Source organism: Cetorhinus maximus, chromosome 24, assembly GCF_964194155.1.
Source record: "Cetorhinus maximus chromosome 24, sCetMax3.hap1.1, whole genome shotgun sequence".
Lineage (NCBI taxonomy): Eukaryota > Metazoa > Chordata > Chondrichthyes > Lamniformes > Cetorhinidae > Cetorhinus > Cetorhinus maximus.
In genome coordinates, this window is record NC_135902.1 from 39618262 (window position 1) to 39643127 (window position 24866).

Genomic DNA, 24866 nt, shown 5'->3' on the forward strand with positions numbered 1-24866 from the left:
GGGGTGGTTGATGCTGACAGTGTTACTCTGAGATGGGGTTTGGGGAATGATGCTGACAGTGTTACTCTGAGATGGGTTTGGAGGGGGGGGTGATGCTGACAGTGTTACTCTGAGCTGGGGTTTGGGGGGGGGAATGATGCTGACAGTGTTACTGCTGATTACTCTGGGTGGGTGCACCATCTCTGCCCCCTCAGTCGGGGCTGTGCCTGCGCCTTTAAAAGTTTTCCCGTTGCGTAGAGCTTCATGAATGAAGCCACATGACAAAACATCATCTGACGTCTGGCCTCGGCACAAGCGCAAACAACGAGTGGGGGGAAATTCCTTCAATTGTCAAAAAGGGGGATAAACGGGCCCTTCCCCTGCTTGTTGCTGCCTCGGAGCCACGCCGCCGTGTCGGGGAGTTTCCCAGGAGTCGGTGAGTGCGGCAATGGGGAGGTTCGGTGGGGTAAACGGGGCAGAAAAGGGGAGCTGTTTTGCTGAGTGTGCAAACGCAATGAGAGAGAGAGAGAGAGAGAGAGGGAGGGAGAGAGTGTGTGTGTATGAGAGAGAGAGAGAGAGATGGTGTGAGAGAGGGAGGGAGGGAGCGAGAGAGCTGCTGACTCATCAGCAGGGTCATATACCAGCCTGAGTCAGGCAGTCTGGACACTGGGGTTTGCAATGGAGGGAGAAGGAGAAGGACGAGACTGCTTCAGAATGAGATCAATGCCCTTAACTTCACACAAGCACGTTCTGTATTTATATAATAGTGTGTCTGTATGTTTTATGTATGTATGTGTGTGTGTGTGTGAATAAGGGAGCTGCTGACTCAGGGTCCCCCCCCACCCACAAACAGTACAGTTGCCACCACCCTTGTGCTTAAATGGAGGAAATAGGGCAGCTTCATAATAAAGCACAATGTATAATAGGATAGCACTTGATGGACAATATCTACATTTAATATGTGTGTGTATAGGAGAGGTGCTGACTCAGGGTACACCATCTGGTAGCAACCTGGTGTCCTGTTGGATAAAAAGGGAACTGGCTTATTAAAGCACGGTAATAAGAATACGATGGTACTGGTATTTTATGCACTGGAGACTTTGTGTGTCCAACTGGGCTTTTTATATTTTATAATTAGGTGATTCAGGGATGAGGGACTGCTCAGGATAAGTCAGCAGTAATTGTTCAATTCTTAAGAATGAGCAGAGGCTGATTTTATGTTTCAACAGCCAACCTTTATTTCTGAAAAATTTAATATATGTTTGAAGGAATTGTTTATTGTGACAGACTGACCAATGGATGGATCTTAACAGGGCAAGGAGAGTCATTATCTGAACATGTACAGATCAAACCTGCTGACTCGGCTTCTCTTAGTGAGTGTACAAAAGTGGTATCCCATCGTGGGTACAGTAAAGCTAGTGATTTGTAAGAACATCATGGAGTTGCCATAAATACATGTGTGGATACTGGGAGTGGCGAGGGGTGGGTGGGTAATTAATGATTCGGTGCTGATCATCTGGAATGGGAACAGAGAGAAGTGGAAGTATGCAACCCGGTTGTTGAATTATCAGCCTGGCTCCCTAGTCTGGCATTAGGGTGGATGGTGAGATAGTAATTCTCCTTTTTAAATGGCCTTGTCTGAAAGCCTTGTATAAATAATGCACTTGCAGGTATACCGAAGAGCTGCTTTTTATTTGGAATTTGTTTCTAAAGGTGAGAAGTGATGTTCTGCAATGTGAACGAAATGGGAGAATAGAGCAGCAAGGGAGCTGTTAAGTGAACCCAGGAGACATAGATCACCATGGTGTTCCAATTGAACAGAGAAGGTAGCTTATTATAATACATGAAAAAGGTTATATTTGTACCTGTCTAGTAATGGATGTATGCAGTGTGTTGAACTCTTTTAGTATAATGTAATATTTTTATTTACTAGTATTGTGAAGTGATTCCACTGAAGATTATCCTGCCTTTCTGATATTGCTTAGTGCTACATTAGCTGCGAGTGAAAGCACTCAGTAACAAGTTATTTAAACTTATGTAGCACCTTTCACTAATTAATTCTGAGTAATTTTAGTAATTAAGTTGCATTTACAAACTATAAAAGACTTGCAATTTACTGTATATATTTAAAATGCCAACTCTGATAGGGAGGGAGTTAATAGCTGTAATTCAAGCTCTGGATTTTGCTGACAGTGGTAAATTGGATGAGCGTCACTTCATCAGTTTGATATGATCCCATTCACTGAGTGAATTACACCCTTGTTAAATGTCCCAAGTACCTGTTCTCTGTGCAGCAGTATTTTATAGTGCTGTGTATGTCCACCACAAGGAATCCAACTCATTCATCTGTGCTTGACATAAAACTTTAACTTTACCGAAGGGAAAAAACCCTCCAATTTATTAAGCGTGATCACTTACGGTAGCAACAGATCAAATTTCATCTGGTAATGTATCCCATCCATACAGCCATTTTAAACCTCTCCCAGCAAAGTGAACTTTTATGCTGAGGCTTGACAATCAGTGCCCTATGGTTCTTTTTGATTTTAAAATGTAGAATTGCTGAATTGTACAAAATGCTTCAGAAATCAATGATGGCTATGCTTTTCCCATATGAAGTTACTGGTGTAAACTTGTAGCGTGTGTTTTTTTTAAAGGCTTTGATTGCATTTCCAACCAGAACTCATTCCACCTTTAATCATTCATTTACTTAGAGTTTTGGGGTGAAAGAGACAGTGTTGGGAGACTGGTCGTGTGTTGTGGAGCTGCTGATTCTCAACTCGATATTCATGTCAATAGCTCAGTCCTTCCTTCAGTAACACAGTGGTACTCTGATTGTACTGTTGGCATATGTATTACTGCAACAGGCATAGTTGCCAAATGTCTGGAACTAATTTCCGGGAGGTTACGGGGCAAGGTGATTGAACTCCTGGTTTTAGTCGCACCCTTACTACTTCACCACACAAAAATGTTCTGCCTATTACTAAAATTAGTATTTCCAATGTTTTTTATTGGAGGTTTTTAAAGTTTAGAAACTGCTACATTTATACCATTACTTTGGATTTACTGTGGATCAGTCTGGTTAACTGCAAACATAAGTCTTAAAATTCAGTAAAACACATTATGGTGGTACAGTACAGGCTAAAACAACTGATTTGCTATTTAACTTGAGTACAGGTTTTTATTGAAGCGGGGAGGTGGGGGGAGTTTTTAAGTGCGGGGACCCATTGCACAGAATACCAGCAAAGCAAACCAGGAAGTAGTGATGCCCGGTTGGGGTTTTAAAAGCCTCGCCCCTAGGTGCACAGAGGGAGTTAAGAATTTCCACTATTTGAGGTCGTGTGTGGGAAAGGATAGTTTAGAGTAGAAGCTTGGTTTCAATACAGTAGGAAGGAGGAAAAGATTGCAATGACAGGGGAGGAAGTTTCAGCAGAGGACCAATTGTAATTACATTGACAAAATGTTGAGACTGAGATGCTGGCAGTTGGTGAGAGAAGCTTGTGCTTGTGGCATGTTATGGGGTGGAAGAGCCTTCGTTCCTACTGGGGTATTTGTGACTTGAATAGACTTTGTTTTTTTTTTAAAAAAAATAGACCTGCAAGTTGAGCAGAAAAGCAGAACCTCCAGGGGACAGTTTAAGCAATGGGGAGATGCTGGTGTTCTGTTTGAAGTCCAAGAAGAGAGTTGATAGTTTAGGGATGTGCTGTACGAGCTACAGCATTAACCCCCTCATTTGTACCATTTAAATACAATTAGTTAAGAGAGTGGACAATGGCTTTTTGAAAAAGTTGTGTTTGAACGCTGGTTTGTGTTCAAATGAAGCTTTTAAGAAATTGTTACAATGGAAGCTATTTAAATACCACCTTTACTGAAAACGGGGTAACCGGGATACAGCCACTGAGTAGGATTTAAGGAACAACATTCTGCGCATCCTAAACTTGCATCTTTAAAGATGAGCAGTTTCAGCGAAGTTGTTAGAAATAAGCCTTGATATTAACATCAGATTCTCTGATCTCATGAGCAAATATTCAAAATTCCACAAATAAATGTGCTTTCACAAATCTACCTCTATCAAAACTATTGTTTTGGAGGTATCCTTGTAGTTTGAGAGTATAACTGTGCGTCCTGTAAACTCTATAAAGTATTGATGACCTTGTACGCAGAAGAGGGGGTAGCCGGTTTTTAATAAGTTGAAATGACAGAAACGCTCAACAGGCCAGTCAGGATCTGTAGAAAGAACTGAGTTAATATTTCGGCTGAGGATCTCCACAGATGCTGATTGACCTGCAGTGAATTTCTAGGGTTTTTATTTCTGATTTCCAACACCTGCAGCTTTTTATTTTTTTGAAAAAAAATTTTTTTGTTTGTATAAAGAGTTGTTCCTGGAAGCTGACAAACCCTTTGCTTGAAGCCTTTGTACAATAGATCTCCAAATTAGAAGAAGCAGTAAGTAGGGTCTGAAAAGATTTTTAAAAAAATACACTTGTTGCTGATAACTGCCTCTTTGCTCTTCCTTCCTGAGCAGCAGCAGCCGATAGCAATTTCTGTTCTGAGGTTTTGCACGTTTGTGCTAGAGGTACAACTACGTGTGCTATTGCTGGGCTGCACATGTTCGTTTTTGCTGCTTGCTTTTTTCAAGGGGCGGGGTGGTGCCGGGGGAGTTGAATTTCTACTTCCCCTTCAGGGTATTCAGTTATTTTCTGGATTTCCCCAGCCTGTTAGTTCTCTTTTTTTTTCCCTGTTTACCCTCCGGTTTTCAAAGAGCTGCCTTCATTATTTATTTTACCTGGATTTGAAATGTAGATGCTGTGCCTGGAATCCCAAAAATGTGCTTTCCACTTTCTGGCCTGCATTCTGATTATGCTGAGTCCGAGTGTAATACTTTAGTATTCAACTCTGGTGAGAGTGTAATAATGACTGTCGCATGCTTATTTCAACCGTGTTAATTTTCCCTCTGAAATTGGTGCTTTCTCTCTGTTTTACTTTCTTAAAAACTGTTTGTTGAAAGGTCTGTCATGAACCTGGGAATTCATTTCACAAATTTAAAAACAGAGAATGTGAGTTGTAGCTGCTGAATAATGTCTGGTATTGTTTTATTGCTTACTATTTGATAGCCACCTTCTCCTCCCGCTCTGATGACCCTGACCCACCAGTTTGCTTTCGTTTGCCATATTCCGTAAGATGGGGCTTGGCTGTGGCTTTCTGTCCAGGCCCTAGTACCAACGCCAGACAGACCTTTTCATCCATACCTTTTGGACCTGCCATCCTTTTCTCCCTGGGACTGATCCCGCAAATGCCAACTGCTCCACCTGGCTTCAGCTGTCAACCATTTCTGTGCCATGTTTCAACTTTGGTGATTGGCATACCATGGGAAGTTGTGGAGTGCTGGGAAAGCCCAGGGGTGATAAATGAGTACAAGAGCAAAGTAAAGTGGGACGGTGTTTGTAGTAGGTTGGTGTGTATTTATTGTAACTTTTCTCTAGAACTGGAGAATATTGGTTGAGCAGATTTAGATTGAAATGCATTTCCAAATAATCTTTTCTAGCTTTTCCCCTAGCTTTGACATAGCAGTATGCCGTGTTCGAGTTGTATAATTTGCCTCTACAATACACCCCACACAATCTCAGCTGAGAAAGTGGCATGTGGAGGGGCATGGAGGCAAAACACTCTCTTGCAGCCGGGGAGGGAGAGGTGAGATGCTCTGTTGCAGCCGGGGAGAGAGAGGCGAGACGCTCTCTTGCGGCCGGGGAGGGAGAGGCGAGACGCTCTCTTGCGGCCGGGGAGGGAGAGGCGAGACGCTCTCTTGCGGCAGGGGAGGGAGAGGCGAGACGCTCTCTTGCAGCCGGGGGAGGGAGAGGCGAGACGCTCTCTTGCAGCCGGGGGAGGGAGAGGCGAGACGCTGTCTTGCAGCCGGGGAGGGAGAGGCGAGACGCTGTCTTGCAGCCGGGGAGGGAGAGGCGAGACGCTGTCTTGCAGCCGGGGAGGGAGAGGCGAGACGCTGTCTTGCAGCCGGGGAGGGAGAGGCGAGACGCTGTCTTGCAGCCGGGGAGGGAGAGGCAAGACGCTCTGTTGCAGCCGGAGAGGGAGAGGCGAGACGCTCTGTTGCAGCCGGGGAGGGAGAGGCGAGACGCTGTCCTACGGCCGGGGAGGGAGAGGCGAGACGCTCTGTTGCGGCCGGGGAGGGAGAGGCGAGACGCTCTGTTGCGGCCGGGGAGGGAGAGGCGAGACGCTCTGTTGCGGCCGGGGAGGGAGAGGCGAGACGCTCTGTTGCGGCCGGGGAGGGAGAGGCGAGACGCTCTGTTGCGGCCGGGGAGGGAGAGGCGAGACGCTCTGTTGCGGCCGGGGAGGGAGAGGCGAGACGCTCTGTTGCGGCCGGGGAGGGAGAGGCGAGACGCTCTGTTGCGGCCGGGGAGGGAGAGGCGAGACGCTCTGTTGCGGCCGGGGAGGGAGAGGCGAGACGCTCTGTTGCGGCCGGGGAGGGAGAGGCGAGACGCTCTGTTGCGGCCGGGGAGGGAGAGGCGAGACGCTGTCCTGCGGCCGGGGAGGGAGAGGCGAGACGCTCTCTTGCAGCCGGGGAGGGAGAGGCGAGACGCTGTCCTACGGCCGGGGGGGGAGAGGCGAGACGCTCTCTTGCAGCCGGGGAGGGAGAGGCGAGACGCTGTCCTACGGCCGGGGGGGGGAGAGGCGAGACGCTCTCTTGCAGCCGGGGAGGGAGAGGCGAGACGCTGTCCCACAGCCGGGGAGGGAGAGGCATCAGGGCTGTCTTTGTTTACTTGCTTGTGGCTGGATAAAGAACCACAGAGGCCAGATTCCTTGCCTTCTTGGAAGCTTTGTGTGGGAGGAAGGAAGAGAAATATTTTTAAATCCTTGTTCTGAGGGCACATTGTACTTTTTTGCATTTACCCTGGGAATGTACTTTAACCTCAACTGTGCTTTCGAGTTGGTATTGCAAGGGAGGAAAACGGGTTATGTTTGTGTGGTATCGGAACAATAAATGGCAAAATAATAGTTTTCATGAGGTGAAGCTGCTGATTCACTAGGATTGCTCAATTGAACAAATACCATCCCGTCCTCCAACCCAACAATTGAGCAACATATTGTAACTACACTAAAAACTGAGTGGTGTTTGGGAATGCGATAGCTTTGGTATGCTTATGGTACCTACCAAAATCTCTTGGCTCTCCACACCAAGTGCATTAATATGTGGCTCTATCCTGTCCCATCTTTCTCTTACGAGACCACACAGTGCAGTAGCCAGAGTCATGCAGTTTTCCAGGGTACCATCCAGCCTGGCATTTGACATTTTCAAATGAGGTTGTTAGTGTGGTTTGGACCTGTCCTAAAGAAGCTGGACAAGGAAAAGGGCAGAAATAAAAAAGAGAAGATGCTGGAAACACTCCTCTTCAAGAGTCGTACGGACTGGAAACGTTGACTCTGTTTCTCTCTCCACAGATGCTGCCAGACCTGCTGAGTTTTTCTAGCATTTTCTGTTTTTATTTCAGATTTCCAGCCTCTGCAGTATTTTGCTTTCCTCTCAGGAAAAGGGCAGCTTCATTTTGAGGATGAACACGTGTAGCGCTTACAAGGGCAGTGGTTTTAGGTGTGCAGGAAACATGTTTTCTGTGATGTGCGTAGCTGGTATTCATAGCTAGATTACTGGGTACAGTGCGACTGTTGTTTATTTTTCATAGGCTGGTTAAAATTGAATTATTGTATTTTGTTAGTGATTCAGGATGCTTTTGCAATGTGACTTCTTAACTAATTTCTAGACTTCTTTGTGCTACATGGTGATGTTGAGGTTAATGTTCAGCCATGAACTCATTCATCAGGGGCCTTTTGGCCTCCTCCTATTCCTACTCCTAGTTCCTGTGCAAGTCCATGTCAACTTGTTCACCTGCAAAGCTGAAGAAAGATGAGCAAATCTTAAACAGCAGATAATGGTTCGAGATGATTTTGCTTTCCATGCATAAATGACTCTCAGACTGAGTCTAGATGTTGCCATTACAGCTCTCTATAAATAGTCATAGAATTATACAGCGCAGAAACAGGCCCTTTGGCCCATCGTGTCCATGCTGGCCAATAAAAGCACCTTTCCATCTATTCTAATCCCATTTTCCAGCCTGTAGCCCTGTATGCAATGGCGTTTCAAGTGCTCATCTAAATACCTCTTAAATGCTGTGGGGGTTCCTGCCTCTACCATCCCCTCAGGCAGCGCATTCCAGATTCCAACCACCCTCTGGGTGAAAAACATTTCCTTTTTAATTGAAGCTGACCTGAGCGTACAGGAGGTTTCACTTCTCATATTTGTCCAGGAACCTGAGAGCGCCAAATCCTTTGCTTTGGAATAGCATATTTTGTAAGGCAGCAGCTTTCAACATTCCTTTCTTTTGGAAGGTGCATGCCATCTATTCTTAATTAAAAGTTAATTATCACATTTTCAGACAAAAGTGCTACTGCTGAGCCAAGGCTACAAGTTAGCCGATTGTGGTTTAAAGTCCCAGTCGAGGACTTGAGCACAATATCTAGCTGACGCTTCTGTGTTGTGCTGAGGGAGTGCCGCAGAGTTGGCGGCGCCATCTTTCTGAAGAATTAAGCCATGACTCTATCTGCTCTCCCTGGACGGTGTAAAAGCTGCCATGGCACCATTCAAAGAAACAAGGAAGAACGATTTTGAATTTTATAGTGCCTTCCACAACCTTGGGATGTGCCAGAGCATTTCACAGCCAATGAAGTACTTTGAAGTGTGTTTACTTTTGCAATGTAGGAAATGCAGCCATCCATCTTACGCACAGCAAGCTCCCACGAGCAGTGTTGTGATGAGCAAATAATCTGTTGTAGTAACATGGGTTGAGGGATAAATATTGGTTAGGACACTTGCTGTTCTTTAAAATAGTCCTATGAGAAGGGAATGCCCGATATCCTGGCTGATCTTTATCCCTCAGCCAACATCATTAAAACAGATTATCTGGCCGTTTGTCTCTTTGCTGCTTGTGGTACTTTGTGCTGGCTGTCATGTTTTACTGCATCACAATAGGTTGACTAGTTTTCAAAAATATTCCATTTGCTATAAAGTCCTGAGGTTGTAAAAGGTGCAATATAAATGCAAATATATTTAATTCCAGTTAAAATTGTGCAAATATACACCCTCCCAGCTATAATGAATTACTGAAGTGGGTAATTAGATTTTATTTGTGAGTAAAGCAACTGCTTCAATAGCTGAGGGAAAGGAAAGGAAGTAGTGTCTATTGGTGTACCGGTAAATGTGAAGGAGATGGCTTCTGAATGTGCTGCATGGTTTCACTGCCTCAGTAGTCCACATCATGCTAACTGCACTTGTGTCCTTTCCAGTCAAGTGGCTATAAGTGCTTTTTAATAGACACTTGAGCATTCGGGTATTTAACATCAATGTTAAATACCCATGATAGTCTCATTGTAACTTGATACAAAACCAGGCCAGTGCAATTATTTGTCAATATTCTTCTCACACGTGACTTTTGTTTCTGGTAATTTCTTGGCTTGAACAGATGTAGTGAAGAGAGCAGTGCTCTTCGAAAGCACCAACAAGACCAAGACTCACATTTTTGTCACTGAGCTACAATTTAAACTGCAGCAAGACCACGCACACAAAGTACTTGGAGGTCTTGGTATTTTGAAAATTCTCAAGTCCAATCGGAGAAGTGTTTTTCTTCCAGATGTGACTTTAAAAGATTTGACGCTGATCCTATACTGCGTTACATTGCTTTCAGGATGATCCACATCAGTTGATTTCACGGAGCCCTGTGCAGCTGCAAGATTGTTTCACACCCTAATGTTTGAAGAAAGATTTTTTTTCTCTTTCTCCCCTTCCACACCCCACTCCCCACTCCCACCCCCTTTGTTTGGTAATTGATGAGGGCATCCCTTTCACACAGATTTTGGTGTTATCTACAGTGCCTTTTCGAGTACGTTCATGGAGCCTATAGTCAATGTTGGAGTGCTGGAAAAAGCCTACTTGTGAGGACAGTTATCTAATCCTCAATAAATGAAACCTCATGCATTTCAATTTTTACAATGTTACAGTCAATTCATGAAAATCGGTACAATGTCTGCATTGATGGTCAGGATTTGTTACCGTAGTATGCTCATGGTGTGAGCACTGCATTTCAGTTGGCAAATGGTTTCACAGGTCACTAGTTAAATGAGACTATTAAAGGAGCATTAAGGGACAGAGCCCTTATCCTCAAGTATTCATGTGAAAGAATACACCTCTCCCTGCAATTTTAGAAGTTAACTTTGAAACTCAATGGGAGCCACCACATTTGCTCAACTTCAAAGGAGGTACGATAGCATTGCATGTACCTTGATTTTCAGCATCGTGTTCTGCTCATTGTAGCCTAGCCATGCAGTGAGTTCATGGAATTCTCCAGCATTGAAGGGGGGGAATTTGGCCCATTGTTCCTGTGCCACTCTTTCAAAGAGCTATCTACTTAATCACTTACTCCCTCTGCTTCCCCCTTCCACTCCTATTGCTTTGCAGATTTTCTCCTTAGTAGATATGTAATTCAGTTTTGAAAGTTACTGTTCAATCTGCTTCCACCACAGTTTCACTCAATGTATTCCAGATCACATGAATTAATTTTTTATATGAAAAAACTTCCCTGTTCTGGGAGCACGCCCCTTGAGCCTGCTCCATTTGATTGGATCGTGGCTGACCTTTTGCCTCAGTGCACCATCCCCGTATCCCTTGATGTCATTGGCATCTAGAAATCTGTCAACCTCTGCTTTGAACATACTCAGTGTCTGAGCCCCCCACAACCCTGGTGGGGGCGGTGGGGGGGGGTGTAGAGAATTCCAAAGATTTACCACCCTCTGACTGAAGAAATTCCTCCTCCTTTCTGTCCAAAATGGCCTACCTATTATTCTGAGACTGTGTCCCCTGTTTCTAGACACCACCCCCCCCACCCCCAACAACCAGGGGAAACATCCTTCTTGCATCTACCCTGTTGAGCCCTGTAAGCATTTTGTACACTTCATTGAGATCAGCTCACATTCTTCTAAACTCTAGAGAATACAGGTCTAGTCTCTTCAATCATAAGACAATCCCGCCATCCCAGGAATCAGTCTGGTGAACCTTCGTTGCACTCCCCCTATGGAGAGCATACCCTTCCTTTGGTAAGGAGACCAAAACTGCACACACTACTCCAAGTGTGGTCTATGCAACTGGTTCTTTTTACCAAAGTTTGAAAGATAAAGCCAAACTTTTCTTAAGCCTGTGCACAAGGTGGTGAATTTGATGACTATGAGAGCTCATCAGGACCTTATCCTGGGTGTCTGCTTTAGTTTGATGTCGTTTAAAACCTGACTCAACTCATTAGTGTTCTCCCAAGCTTCAAGTAGGCTGAGAAAATGCCTCTGTGGTTTTGTTAATTCTCCTATTCGTTGTGTTGCAGAGAGCTTATTATTCTAATTTAATTGAGATCTTACTCTTTTTATTTAACAAGATGTTGGAAGTCTGTGCAAAAGTTAATATTACAGCTTGGGATGTAAATACATTTTCTTTCCCCTGCATTCATGCAAATGTACCCCATTTGTTGTTTTCTCCATAAAAACATATATTTGGCAGCCGCCTGTGCTCTTTTGATATTCAGAAGTAGAAGCACCTTGACCTACTTCTCAAACCTGCAATGTCCTATTTTTACAGATGTGTAGGCATCCTAGTCAGTATGCACTTGACTTTGCCGGTGTCCTGTTTCAGTCCTGGAGAGCTTTTTAATTTTCACAACAGTGTAGGCACCCTCTCCCAGTGTACCAGATTCTGAACATGACTAGTTTTAGCCTGCTAACTTAATTTTGTGTCTACTAATGCAGTGTGCTGTAATGACGTACACTGTAGTTGGTGCTAGGTTGCTTTTAGTGAGTGCCATATTTTTCTAGTGGTGCACTATTGTTCCATTGGATTTTTGAGCTTGAGCTGTGATTTGCGCTGTTTATGGTGTTGGTACTGCCGTCTCTTCCTGGTCATGAATTGCTGTGCTAGTCAACAATTCTGCTGTTGATCTTTCTCGTCATGTAAGAGAATTATAGAAACTGACAACCAAATATGGTTTGCAAGATAATACTTCTGTTGTGTTTGGCTCAGTCTTTGCATGCGATGTTTCTTAGTAGTAGATATCCGGAAAAATTAAAAAATACTCAATTGCCACTCTGAATAAAGGTGTAAGCTTTTTGATCCTAACTCTACAAATTAAGGAAAGTTCAAGATCTTTATAGGCCTCTAGTCATGAATACTACCTTGCCTGGTTCGTTATGGCATGACAAATGTTATCGTGAACAAGACCTTCAGAATGAAGGTGGTTCCTACAAAATTTGCTGATGGGTAATCTGTTTACCATTTTTAAAAACAAGAAGTCGCATTTATATAGCTCTGTTGTCTTCACTATTTTTCAAGCAAGGGCCACTTTAGCAAACAAAAACCTGTGATATGAGAGTCACATTGACTGACTAGGAAATTATCATTGCTTACCATTCCAGTAACTCACTTGGGCCAAAAAAAAATACACGACACCAATGGTTGAATACTCTGCTAGTTCTATTGTGGTTGCTATGGTAATATAACTGTTACTATACAATGCATATACTTAGACATACTTATTGGTGCACATTGTACCACATGGTCAATGTGACATGTAAAGAAGGCTGACTTTTGATAAGCTCAGTACACGGTTTTTTATGTTATAAATAAAATAAATAGGAATATAATGCTGGGTTGGGCTTCAGCTCAGCGCGAACCTTCTGAGGATAAAGTTGTTATGAAAGTGGAGTCAGGGAGCCGCACTTACTGTCAATGGGAGCTGCCGCTGGATTGAGGGCCTTGCAATGAAGAATGCTAATGTAGCTCTTTTTCATATAGCAAAATGTCCAAAGGCACTTCATAGAGGAGCCTTGTCATCAAAATGTAACACCAAACCACATCAGGAAGGGGATAGAGCTGGTGGTTATAGGAAATGGAATTTGTGGTAAGGCCTGAAGACAATGGTTCTGGTCTTTCCAATGTTTAATTGGAGGAAATTTCTGCTCATCCAGTACTGGATGCTGAACAAGTAGCCTGACCACTGGGTCGAGAGAGGTGGTGGCGAGGTAGGGCTGGGGGCTGTCTGCTTAGATGTGCTTCAGATGATGTCACTGAGGGGCAGCATGTAGATGAGAAATAGGAATGGGTCAAGGATAGATCCTGGTGGTGTCCCTCAATGGGGGGGGGTCAGGAAGCGAGGCCATTGCAGGCAATTTTCTGGCTAAGATTGGATAAATAAGAATGGAACCGGGTGAGTGCAGTCCCACCCAGTTAGAGACACTGGAGGAGAATGGCACGGTCAAAGGATGCAGGCAGGTTGAGAAGGACGAGGAGGGAAAGTTTCCTGTGGTCACAGTCAGATAGGATATAAATTCTGACTTTGATAAGAGCTGTTTTGGTACCGGGGCGAGGCAGGTCAGAAGCCTGGTTGGAGGAATTTAAGGGTGTCCTTCCAGGAAATATGGACAGGGACTCTGGTGGCAACAAGTGTGTTCAAGAACATTGAGAGTAAAACAAGATTGGAGGGATGTGGTGGTAATTTGCAAAGACTTAAATGTTGAAGGTTTTTTTTTGTGGAGAAGGTTGATGCTGACAAACTTGAAAGGAAGAGGGATTCCACCTGGAGAGAATTGTTAATAGTATCTGCTAACATGAAAGCCAGAAACGGAAATTAGTATCATCTAGCCTTGAGTTTGCCTCTTTCTCTAGTATCCCTCTCATCTCCCCCAATGCCCTCTGAGCTCACCTTGTCCAAGTTCAGGGCAAGGACAGGGGGGAACCTTTTAGATGAAGTTCGGTTTGGTGTTAAAGGGGAAGGGAGGGAAGTGGCAGAGACACCTGAGTGAATGTTTTTGATCTCAATGACAAAGGAAACCTGCCAATATGGGGAGGTGAGGGTGGAGGAGACGGGAGTTCAAGAAAACAGTTTATGGAGGAGAAAAGAAGCCAGGGCCGAGGGGTTATCGTTGCAATTTAGCATGATCTTGAATAGTTTTTGCAGACATGAGCAGGATCTGATGGTACTTTGTGGTCCAGCCCAAATCTGGCAGTGAATTTGTTGTTCATATATATTTTAAATTTGCAACCCTTAGACTTGGGTGGGTGGAGACGTGGGCCCAGGAGATTGCCCAAGATGGGAGATGAGGGTGTGGTTGAAACATTAGCGGCTGCAGAAATGTCACAAATGGAGGGCCACAGGCTAGGTATTTTGAAGTGCTGTTGTAAGTGAATTGGGCGAATTCTTCGTGGGCACAGAGGGAAGTAGGATTGAACATGTGACTATTCAACCTAAGCACATTGTCCTGTCTCCTTACCTTGAGTATATCTTGGCAATCTTTGTTCAGTGTGGCAACAAAAAATCAACAGGCATGAATCTTGCATCCTGCACTTTCAGCAGAAGCTGAACAGCACAGTCAGCTAAATTGTACCCAAAGCATCCTAAGAATGAACAACTTTAACCATTTCATTATTTCCAGCTGCAGCGCAAATCTACAAGCTACAAGAAAAATCAAGCAAAAGCTATAATCACGTGAGATTAAACCACATCCTAATCCTATGTATATGTTTAGAAGAATAGGTTATTTTCCAGTTAGAAATATCACTAAAGTCAGCTTCCCTTTGAAAGTGTATTAAAGGTTTCGTCCCAAAGTGCTATCTATTTGGGGAGGAAGAAAGGCAGAGATAGGCTTGTGGGTGTTTGTGGGTGTGCGCGGGTGGTCCCTGGTGGACAACTGCAAAGGGTATTCATGGTGGCCTGAGAGCAAACCATCATTTAAGTTGCAAGCCCCAATCCAGGTGGTTTTTAAAAAAAAGAAAAGCAGATTTTAAGAAAGTAGTTGATCCACCTCCTCTCTGAAAATAAAATAAATGTGATTGATGTTCCGAATGGCCCTTTGGACAAGATATTTCCTGGTGTACGTGTATTATTTTTGCAGTGTGAAATCCTTCTTATTACAATAATTTGCTTTAATCGTCTGCTGAAAAGCAATCGCACCAATTTTGTTTTAAATTTAAACTCTTTTACAGTATGAATTTGATGCCAGTCTTCGAGCAGCTGTTGGCAGTGAAAGGGTGGTATAAACCTTTAGCACCAGTGTCTCTCCTGTATTAGAAAACAGCAGTTTGTCAGATTGGCAGACAATCTATCCTGCAATCCCTCTTTATTCTTCCCGACTGTCTTAACACCCTGTCCAAGCTGAGAAACAGTTACTACTTCCTCTTCCTTTTTCTCTCCCTTCCCCCTCCCCTACCAACCATGTGAACATGAACCATAATAAATAAAACATGATGCTTCCAAGAAGAATTTTACTTTTTAATGCTATTTATTGAAAATTCTTTAGGGGTGAGAAATGGTTTGGGGCTACAATTGGCAACATTTTTATGCAAAACTAAGTAGCAACCTCTTTGTAAAAAAAAAAATAATAATTCTTGGGCATATATAAATAGGCAAACTTTGCATTTTCCTCCTCTCCCAGCCTTTTCCCTGTATTTTGAGATTTACCTTTCCTTCAAAACAATGTTTTAAAAATCAGTAATTGTGCTGCTGTATCTGGTTATGCAGAGTGGAAAGCGATCAAGAAGGTAGACTTTAGGAAGGGTAACTAAAGGGCTTTGCTGGGCTCCCCAACTCCCTGCACTGATATGAATCGAAAGAAAGCAGTTGTCCCAGTTAATTTCTCCTTGGCCTAGATAGGACGGAGCTGATGTCAGATATGGAGATACGATACAGAAAATAATTTCGGGGCAGGATATAGCTTTCACTGTAACACATTCTGTAATGCTGTAGTCCAGATTACAATCAGTGGTCTTGTGTTAAATTACTAAAGACTAATTGATCTTGTTGGAATGGACTGCGTCTTCTGATTTGTCAGATATCATTGTGGGACTGGGGAAAGAAGATAATTGCAAGAGTCGAGGTTAATTTTGTAGAATGTATCAGGCCTCAGTCTTTCTCTGCTTCTGTAATTTTGAACCATTTAATTTTAGTGAGTATCTGATCCTACTCATTTGCGTATATACCAAGGGTGCTAGACTGTCAGAAAATAAGGGCCAGGCCTGTTTTAATAATAGTAGGAGAAAGTGACATTAAAACTTGCCCTTGCACCAGTTTATTTTTGTTTCCTGAAGAGTTGTTGTGAGATTGTTGATCTCTTGGGTGCAAAGAAATCTTGGGCAACCTGATTCACCCATTCTGAGCTCTGTTTCCTTTCAACGATATCTTGATTGAAAGTGACTGATGCTGTGTCTGTGGTCTCTGTTAAACAATCAAGGTAACCACCGAGCAGCTTTCAACCACAAATACAAGCCCGTTGCCCTAAATTTAAAGTGGCCTTAGGTTTTTTTTCAGATATCTTGCCTGAGAATGCACTAAACTAAGTTGTTTGTTTGACAATATTTCTAGTACCTGACTTAAATGCTCAGTATAAAATGCAACATAACCACACATTCATCACTGAAAACAATAGCCAAACAATGTACTATAGAGTCTGGTAACCATGATTCTCCTTTTCCATTTGAAAAACAAGTCTAAGTTGGTCCTGAATCAGGAAAAGATCTATCACCATAAGAAATGATTCTCCCGACATAAATTATGACAAACACATTAAATAAGACTAGTTCTTTCAGTATGCAGCCCGATTGTACGAAGGCTATGTCAGATCCAAAATGAAATATGTTTAAGCAGTCTCTGTGTTCCTAACAGGTGGGCGAGGTTATGATACTTCAGCAATGCCACGTGCCAATTTGTAAGAGGAAACTCTAACTTTGGGTTTAAAGTTCATTGTTGGGGTTGTCTAGTCAGAGAGAACTTTGTGGCACAGGCGAACAATGCTTTCACGGGCTGAATGCTTTAACGCCCAATTGGCTTTTTGACAAGGTGTGCATTACATTGCAAGCCTAGGCACTGACACTGTTACAGGGTGCAAAAAGTGTCAAAATATTCTCTCATTTTAGCTTTGCCCCCCCCACCCCCCAACCCCATTTCCATCCATTTGTCTCCTTCAAGCTGAGAGAGACAAAATTTATCTGAACTAACACTGATGCAGTGTCAATGGAATGTTGATGTGTATCTGTAGGATTCAAAAACGAGCAACCCAGCTCATGCAAGTTCTTATAGATGTGCCCCATCGTAACCCTGGGAAATAACTTGCGATTTCACCCTTCTGCCCCCGTCACTGATGGGCTTGAGTTGCCACCAATTATTTTTAAACCCAGCCTCCTCGTGCTAATTTACCCTGGCCCTCCAGAGGTAAGCTTTCATACTCCATGCATTTCTATTGGGAGCTGTGCGCACCATATGATGCCTCGCCACTTGAGACTGGAAAGGAAAATTGATGCAAGACTTCAGCCCTTTGCTCTTACATCCTACTTGTTACTAAAACAAAAAGCTTTGGCAGGTACCTGTGAATAGGTCACCCATCAGCGTCCTTTCGGCTTTATCTAACCAAGGTTCTGAACAAGTTTATTGTAACTTCTCAGCTTTTCAATGCAGTCCTGCTAGAAATGAACCCTCAAATAGAGCAAAGGATAATATTTATTGCATTGTCCAATAAATGGAAAGTTTATAGGGCATGAATATAGAATAATGGGGAAAATTTAAAGCACCGATTGTTTTACATTTTTAATGGATATTTAAAATTGGAAAGCACTACATCGGGCTTGGAAACATGCACTGGTTCCCTGCCGTGGGGATACTCTGGTTGCAGAGTATTTATAGCATAGAAACAGACCACCCAGATCCATGCCAGTGTTATGCTCCACGTGAGCCTCCTCCCACCCTTCTTCATCTAACCCCATCAATGTATCCATCTATTCCCTTGACCCTCTTGCTTCCCAGAAGGAAAAATCAGTTTGGACCAGCACTCTTATTTCCCAGTTTTTACTGTTTTATCATCCTGGGTTATCTAGCTTCTCTTCAAATGCACTTTCGCCTCAACTACTCCATGTGCCAACGAGTACCACATTCTCGCCACTCTCTGGGTAAAGCAGTTTCTCCTGAATTAGGATTTATTTGTGACTTCTACCTTGCATTTATGGTGCTCTAGCTCTGGTCTTGCCTGCAATTGGAAACATCTTATCTACATCTACTCTATGTACATCTGCCTCATCAAATATAATTTTAATGACCTCTCTGGTTCTTTTTGCTTTCTAGAGAAAGGTCACCCAACCTTTTCAATCTTTCCTGATTAGATATAACTCCTTAGTTCTGGTATCCCATCCTAATAAATCTTTTTTGCACTCACTCTGGTGCCTCTGTTCTCTTTTATAAATATGGAGACCAGAAACTGTTCGCAGCACCCCTTCGCTTTATCTAACCAAGGTTCTGTGCAAGTTTATTGTAACTTCTCAGCTTTTCAATGCAGTCCTGCTAGAAATGAACCCTCATGCATGCAATGCAAAGACTACAGTAGGGTTTCAATAATGCAAATGAGTCAGAATTAGTATCAAATCTGAAAGGGTGTTAAAATTACCAATAACATGTGACTTCATATAATCTCTTTATCCTGAGAGACTAAACTAGTTATAATATTTAATAATTAAACCACATGACGCTTGTGCCCGAATCTTAGTAAAAGCAGGAAATGATATAATTTAGGATCTTGTCCTTCCAAATCTGGAAGAGTTTCGAGCTATATAACACTAAAATGAGATTTTGGTAGTTACAGGTCTATCACTGGTGGTAGGAGCACTTGAAGATAATGAATTGAGAATAGCACAGCATTTTGTGTTGGGCTACAGAAGTCCTTACCATGGAGTGTCAAGGGATACATATAAAGTTTAAATTGATGTCCCTTTAAATTGCATTCCTGACATTCCTTACACAAACTGATCTTGGTGTACTAATTTAACCTCCAATGAGGCAGTAGCTCTTAAAACCAGTCCTTGCCAAGAGCCTCAGTCCTTGAAATTTAAACAGGGCAAACCAGTATGTAAGAAGCAAGAAAGCCTAGATTGTTTGGGTTATGGAGGGCTGGATTGTTAATGTTTGAAGGTCGAGGGTTACACTGTACACACTGTTATCATCTAACCAGAAGAAATCAGCAACAACAACAACTTGCATTTATTTAGTGCCTCTTCGCATAAGGTAGGTTTTAAAGAGTGATTAAAATCGGGGGGGGTGGTGCTCGAGGCTAGAATCAGTTGAGTGCTGACATCTCTAGGAGTTGTGGGGCTGGGGGAGATCATTGGGATAGGGAGGAGATAGGTAACAGAAAATCTTGGTTTATTCCCTATATAATAAGTTGGAATCCTAGTTTATATTTTTTGGGGGTTTTTTTGTTTAACTACCCAGGATCGAAATGAACGTTTGTATGCTGACCAGATTACTCACCCTAGTTAGCTAAAATTTGTAAATTTTTAAACTACTTAATAGAAGAATATCATATTTGAGTGTCAAAGTTTAAAGGGACCAAAAAACTAAGAGTTCTGCAATTGGCCTCATCCTGTGCCAAGTTTTGATGGATCTTCTACATTGAGGTAGCAACACTGAGTCAGGAGCTCATCTACTTAAAACAGACAAACCCAATGGAATAAGTAGGAATAGCGCTGGCTGCTCTTGTGCTGGCTGTTCTGCACACTGACAATAGGATGTAGGGGGCTACCATATCATTTATGCTGGAAGAGTTGTTCTGGAGCATCTGTGTCAATAGTACCTGGGGTAGGTGGAGAGCTATCGGAGATGGACCAGACTACAAGCAGGTGAGGGGATCAAATGGAATGAGATCTTTTTACCTGGTACCAAAGTGACCATTCGAAAACTGCAACCACTTCTTCCCTACCTCTGCAAAGCAACAGAGTGCTACTGGGGCAAAGGTTTGCAGGGTGTCACAGCTTCTCAGCTAACTGGCTATGGGTTCTCTGTGAGCCTGGAGAACATGGGCCTGCAGGCTCTTTGATTGCGGAGGCAAGACAGTTACCCAACATAGTGTCCCAACTGCCTTCATCCAATGTCCCAAAATTCCAGCAGGAGTTATTGGATGATAATCAAATGGGAGCCCTAGGCTATTTTTCTACCCCCATCCCCGCCCCCCCTGTGCCCCTACTCCCTCCACCTTGTGGGCACTGACATGGTTGTAGGATTTCAATTACAGCCTTGATGAAATCAGCTAAGTCAGCACACTGGAATCAAAACTGAGAGCTTCTCGTCTGTTTCCTTTGGCACTGCACAAGGCATTGCCTTTACCTGTTAGGCTAGATGGAAGTTTAAACTCCAGACGCTTATGTACTTTCTATACTTGGAGATGAGTCTGTAAAGAACTCTTCGTCCATGCTGACCTGAACAGATATTTCTCATTTTAATAAGTTTTTAAAAAATCCTTTTTATAATGCTGGAAGTTGAAAATGCCACAGTTTGGGATACAAAAATAGAAGACAAAGCTGGGAATATCAATTTGGGGGAACTGCTTAAAGGTTTTTGGAGCACATCTGAGAAGGCAGAATAATGGCTTACTCTTAGATCCATGCTGGTGGATTGGGTGTAGTCAGACTGTCAGTATTGTATTCAGACCTGCTGACTCATCATGAGTCTCACATTTAAAATTAGCTTATGAACAGCATTTGGTGCAGGGGTAGTGATGAGCCTTACACTAATAGGAAGTTCCCGCTGCTATAGACATCTGAGTGATTCTGCTAAATAGTAAATTAGAGTCTTGTCCAGAATCCTTGGTCACCGCTCTGTTTTTGGTATTGTCCTGGATATGTTCCAAAAGACTGAGTGAATGCTTTGTTTAATTGCCTCCACTGTGTGCTTTATTTATAGGTAAGACTCTGCCTTTCTTCCTCAAATTTTCTTACAGACGAGGGAAGTTAAAATAAATTTCCCTGGTGACATCAAAAAAATTCTGATGACTTACTGCATAGTATTGGGGTGGGGGAATGCCAATAAAAACATTGTCTCTTTAGGTCCTGTGGAGCTTACAGTATGTGATGGTGTGATATATGAATGTTAGCAATACATTTTCATAAGAATACTTCACTAAAAATACCACATGCTGCTTCCACCTTTGCTGATGTTCTCTATAGATGGCAGTGGGTTGACAATTTTCTCCCCTGCCCATCTTTCTTGAAGTCTTTAAAGTTTGACCCTCAGTGGAGCTTACAGATCTGGTCATCCTCTTACTCAAGTGGCAACGTGTGCATGAGCAGCCTGATCAAGCATGTGGAGCATCACTGTCAAGTCCAACCTTAACCTTACCTGGCGTTCAGGTCATCTGCGGTATCCCTACTGCTCGGCACAGACTAGCAGTCAGGGGTCAGATAGTTAGACTTCATGGCTCAGCTATTTGTTGACTAAGCTCATTGAACATGTGCTAAGACCCTGTCTTGATGGCCCCAAATGGAAGCTGCATCTGGATGCAAAGTATTTAATATCTTGGTTATTCACACACAAAAAATACTCCAAAGAAATGTTCACATTTTTATTTTTCTTTTCCCACAGGTTTGTGTGATTGAAAGTGTGCCGTGGTATGACGACTACTAACAAGGGAAACAAGGCCTTAAAGGTACAGCTGACCTCCCTTTTAAACATTTAATGCACAGGCTGTTGAGGTCTACTAAAGAAAGCATCTTTAATACTGATGCTGATCCTTCTGGTCAAAATTTCATGTTGAGTTAATGACACAGCTTGGAATCGGCTGAGAGTTAGTTTCTGAATTTCTATCCATGTTTCATTTCATCCTCTAGTCGGGCACAAGGAATAATCAAGTAGTTTGGTACATAAAAAGATTGGCCAATATTCGACCTGAGATTTTCTTTTTAAGATCACCCGAGTTCTTTTCTCCTGTGTTCTTTTTTCCCCTTCCTCATTTTTATGCCATTGTTCTTCCATTTGTCCCACCCGCCCCTCTCTTTCCCCAAGTGGTTTCACTTGCTTTGCTATATTTTTGGATTCAAGGCACCAGGTGCCCTTCAGTGCCTCACCCTATGGTCAAGTAATTTGATCATTTAGAAAGATCCCAATCGAATGTGTACCTTGCAGGGATAGTTAGATAGAAGCCAAGTGCTGACAACTTTTCTTTTTCCCCATGCATTATGTGAGATGTCATATTGGACCTTGTCAAAATATACCGTTTTGAGACCTGGCTTCTGTTGCTATGTTGGCTGAATACATATATACTAATCCTGTTTATATGTCCAGGCATGACCACAAGCACGTATGCCTGAACAGTAAAGCTGAAATATTCTAGTTTCAAAGCAATTTGAGCTCCAGATCCAGTTAATAGCGTGTGCTGTTACAGAATTCAGAGCAAACCTGGCTAAATTTGCCATTGTGCTAGACAGAAAGAAATGTCACTTGTATCACCTCCATGGAGTCCCATGTAGTATGATATTGTGAAGAGCAGAATAAACCAGTAACCACTGCTGAGAATTAATACATTTGCTACTGCTTTGGACTGGCTTTGGTTTCTCAGCCAAACTGTTACAGTACAGCTACAATACTGGCATCTACCCGACAATGTGGAACGTTGCCTGGGAATGTCCTGATCAAAAAAGCAGGACAAATCCAATCCTGCCAGCCGCCAGGGCATCAGCATCCTCTCGATCATCAGCAAAGTGATGGAAGGTGTCGTCGACAGTGCTATCAAACAGCACTTACGTAGCAATAACCTGACAGCAGGGCAGCATTTCATCAAGGAGCCCTATCAAAATTGAAGTCAGTGGGAATCTGAGGAAAACTCTCCCCTGGTTGGAGTCCTACTTTGCAAAGGAAGATGGTTGCGGTTGTTGGACGCCAATCATCTCAGTCCAGGGCATTGCTGAAGGTGATCCTCAGGGCAGTGTCCTAGGCCCAACCATCTTCAGCTGCTTCATCAATGAGCTTCCCTCCTTCATTAGGTCAGAATAGGGGATGCAGTGTTCAGTACTGTTTGCAGCTCCTCAGAAACTGAAGCTGTCCGTGCCAATATACAGCAAGACCTGGACAATGTTCAGGCTTGGTCTGATAAGTGGCAAGTAGCATTTGTTATGCACAAGTGCCAGGCAATGACCATCTGCAATAAAAGAGAGTCCAACTATCTATCTCCCTTTGACATTCAATGTAATTACCATTGCTGAACCCCCTCACAAATCAACATTATAGGGGTTACCATTGACCAAAAACTGAACTGGACCAGCCATATAAATACTGTGGCTACAAGAGCAGGTCAGCGGCTGGGAATTATGAGGTGAGTAACTCTCCTCCTGACTTCCCAAAGCATGTCCACCATCCACAAGGCACAAGTCAGGAGTGTGATAGAATACTCTCCACGTGTCTGGATGATCGTGGCTCCAACATTACTTGAGGGGCTCAACACCACAAAGGACAAAGCAGCTTGCTTGATCGGCACTCCATCCACCACCGTTAACATTCACTCCCTCCATCACTGGCGCGCAGTGGTAGCAGTGTGTGCTATTTACAAATTGCAGTGCAGCAACTCGCCAAGGCTCCTTTCACAGCATCTTCCAAACCCGTACCCTCTACCACAAGGGAAGCTGATGCATGGGAACACCACCACCTGCACATTCCCCTCCAAGTTGCACACAATCCTCACTGGGAACTATATCACTGTTCCTTCACTGCCAAGGGATCAAAATCCTGGAACTCCCTTCCCAGCAGCACTGTGGGTGTACCTGCCCCAGATGGACTGCAGTAGTTCAAGAAGGTAGCACAACACCATCTTCTTGAGGGAAATTAGCAATGGGCAACAAATGCTGACCTAGCCAGTAACGTCCACATCCCATGAAAATTGAGTTACCCATGAGTTGTTTTAATGCTGGAAATGTATATTCCTAATGAGAGAGCCCTAGAAATTAACATTGCAATAATGCAGGTAAACACCTAATTTGCCTGTGATCAGTCTGCTGTTTTTATTTGAGGCATGTAAAATAAATTTGGTTAACACCTGCTTTAAAATAGAAGCCAAAGAAACACTGTACAAAGACTTAAAAGGGGTTGGTCCATAAATACAACCAACAGTGTACCATATAGTACTCAAAATCATTTTTTTTAAAAGTGCATTGCTAGCTTGACCATTTTAAACACAAAACCCATCATCTCACTAAGAAGGGAAACATTGATTAAAAATACTTCTTTATTTCAAAAATTGCTGCTTTTTTTAAAAAGTGAAATGCTGCAATTAATCATCCTCTATTTTTGGCCAGCTGTGGCTTCTGCTTACTAATAAGCAGAAAATGGTTTGTGTGTTGCCATATAGAGGAAGTTGATTCAATATCAGGCAGTGCAGTAGCAGAAAGTCAGTAGAAATTTTTGTGATCAGAAGCTGGATCCAACTTTGTGTATACAAATCTGTATTGTAATGTGAGGCAAAAGATTATTGCTTGCTAACACACCCAGCGCAAAGTTTAGGAGAGGTATTTTACCACTGGGGGACATTCACCTTTGGGTGAAGAGTTTTAAAATTGTGGTTCTGTCTGTCTTAATAGACTTAATGGTTCAAAAGTTTCCCAAACTACTAATCATGGAAAGCAGACACTTTTCTCGCTTCCTGACAACACTCCCATCCTTCGAAGTGGAGAATCCAAAAGTAATTCCTGATTTGGAATGTCATGATTAAAGCAACTTTATTTTCAACAAATCAGAAATGATTTTTACAAGAAGTACCCAAGATCTTCCAGGGCAGAGGAAAAGAGTTAATGCTGGTATATTTAACACAATCAGAGCACATGATCTTAAATTGGAAGTGTGAAATGTAACTACTCTGTGTACAGAATGGTCTGTTGAAGGAGGTAGAGACCCAGGGTAATTCTCTGAGTACCTGGGTTTGAATCCCAACATGGTAGATGGCGAAATTTGAATCCAATAAAAAATCTGGAATTAAAAGTCTAATGCTGACCACGAAATCAT

At 43.0% G+C, this 24866-nt stretch overlaps 1 protein-coding gene and 1 long non-coding RNA gene across 5 annotated transcripts in view; one reads left to right on the forward strand and one right to left on the reverse strand.

Moving 5' to 3' along the window:
• Positions 1–276: 276 nt before the first annotated feature.
• The window catches only part of LOC144699822 (transcription factor MafG), a 41368-nt gene continuing 16778 nt past the window's right edge, over positions 277–24866 (forward strand). Inside the window, exons 1-2 of one of the 2 annotated variants that reach the window (XM_078571108.1) lie at positions 277–415; positions 21462–21525. In XM_078571108.1, coding sequence (XP_078427234.1) covers positions 21490–21525 — 36 coding nt within the window. In that variant the 5' untranslated portion in view covers positions 277–415; positions 21462–21489. Of the gene's footprint in view, positions 416–20642; positions 20784–21461; positions 21526–24866 lie in introns of those variants that run through there. The other variant, XM_078571109.1, reaches the window with a different exon arrangement.
• The window catches only part of LOC144699823 (uncharacterized), a 75237-nt gene continuing 58030 nt past the window's right edge, over positions 7660–24866 (reverse strand). For all 3 annotated transcript variants that reach the window (XR_013580632.1, XR_013580630.1, XR_013580631.1), the window contains exon 3: positions 7660–7870. This is a non-coding gene — a long non-coding RNA (uncharacterized LOC144699823). The remainder of the gene's footprint in view (positions 7871–24866) is intronic.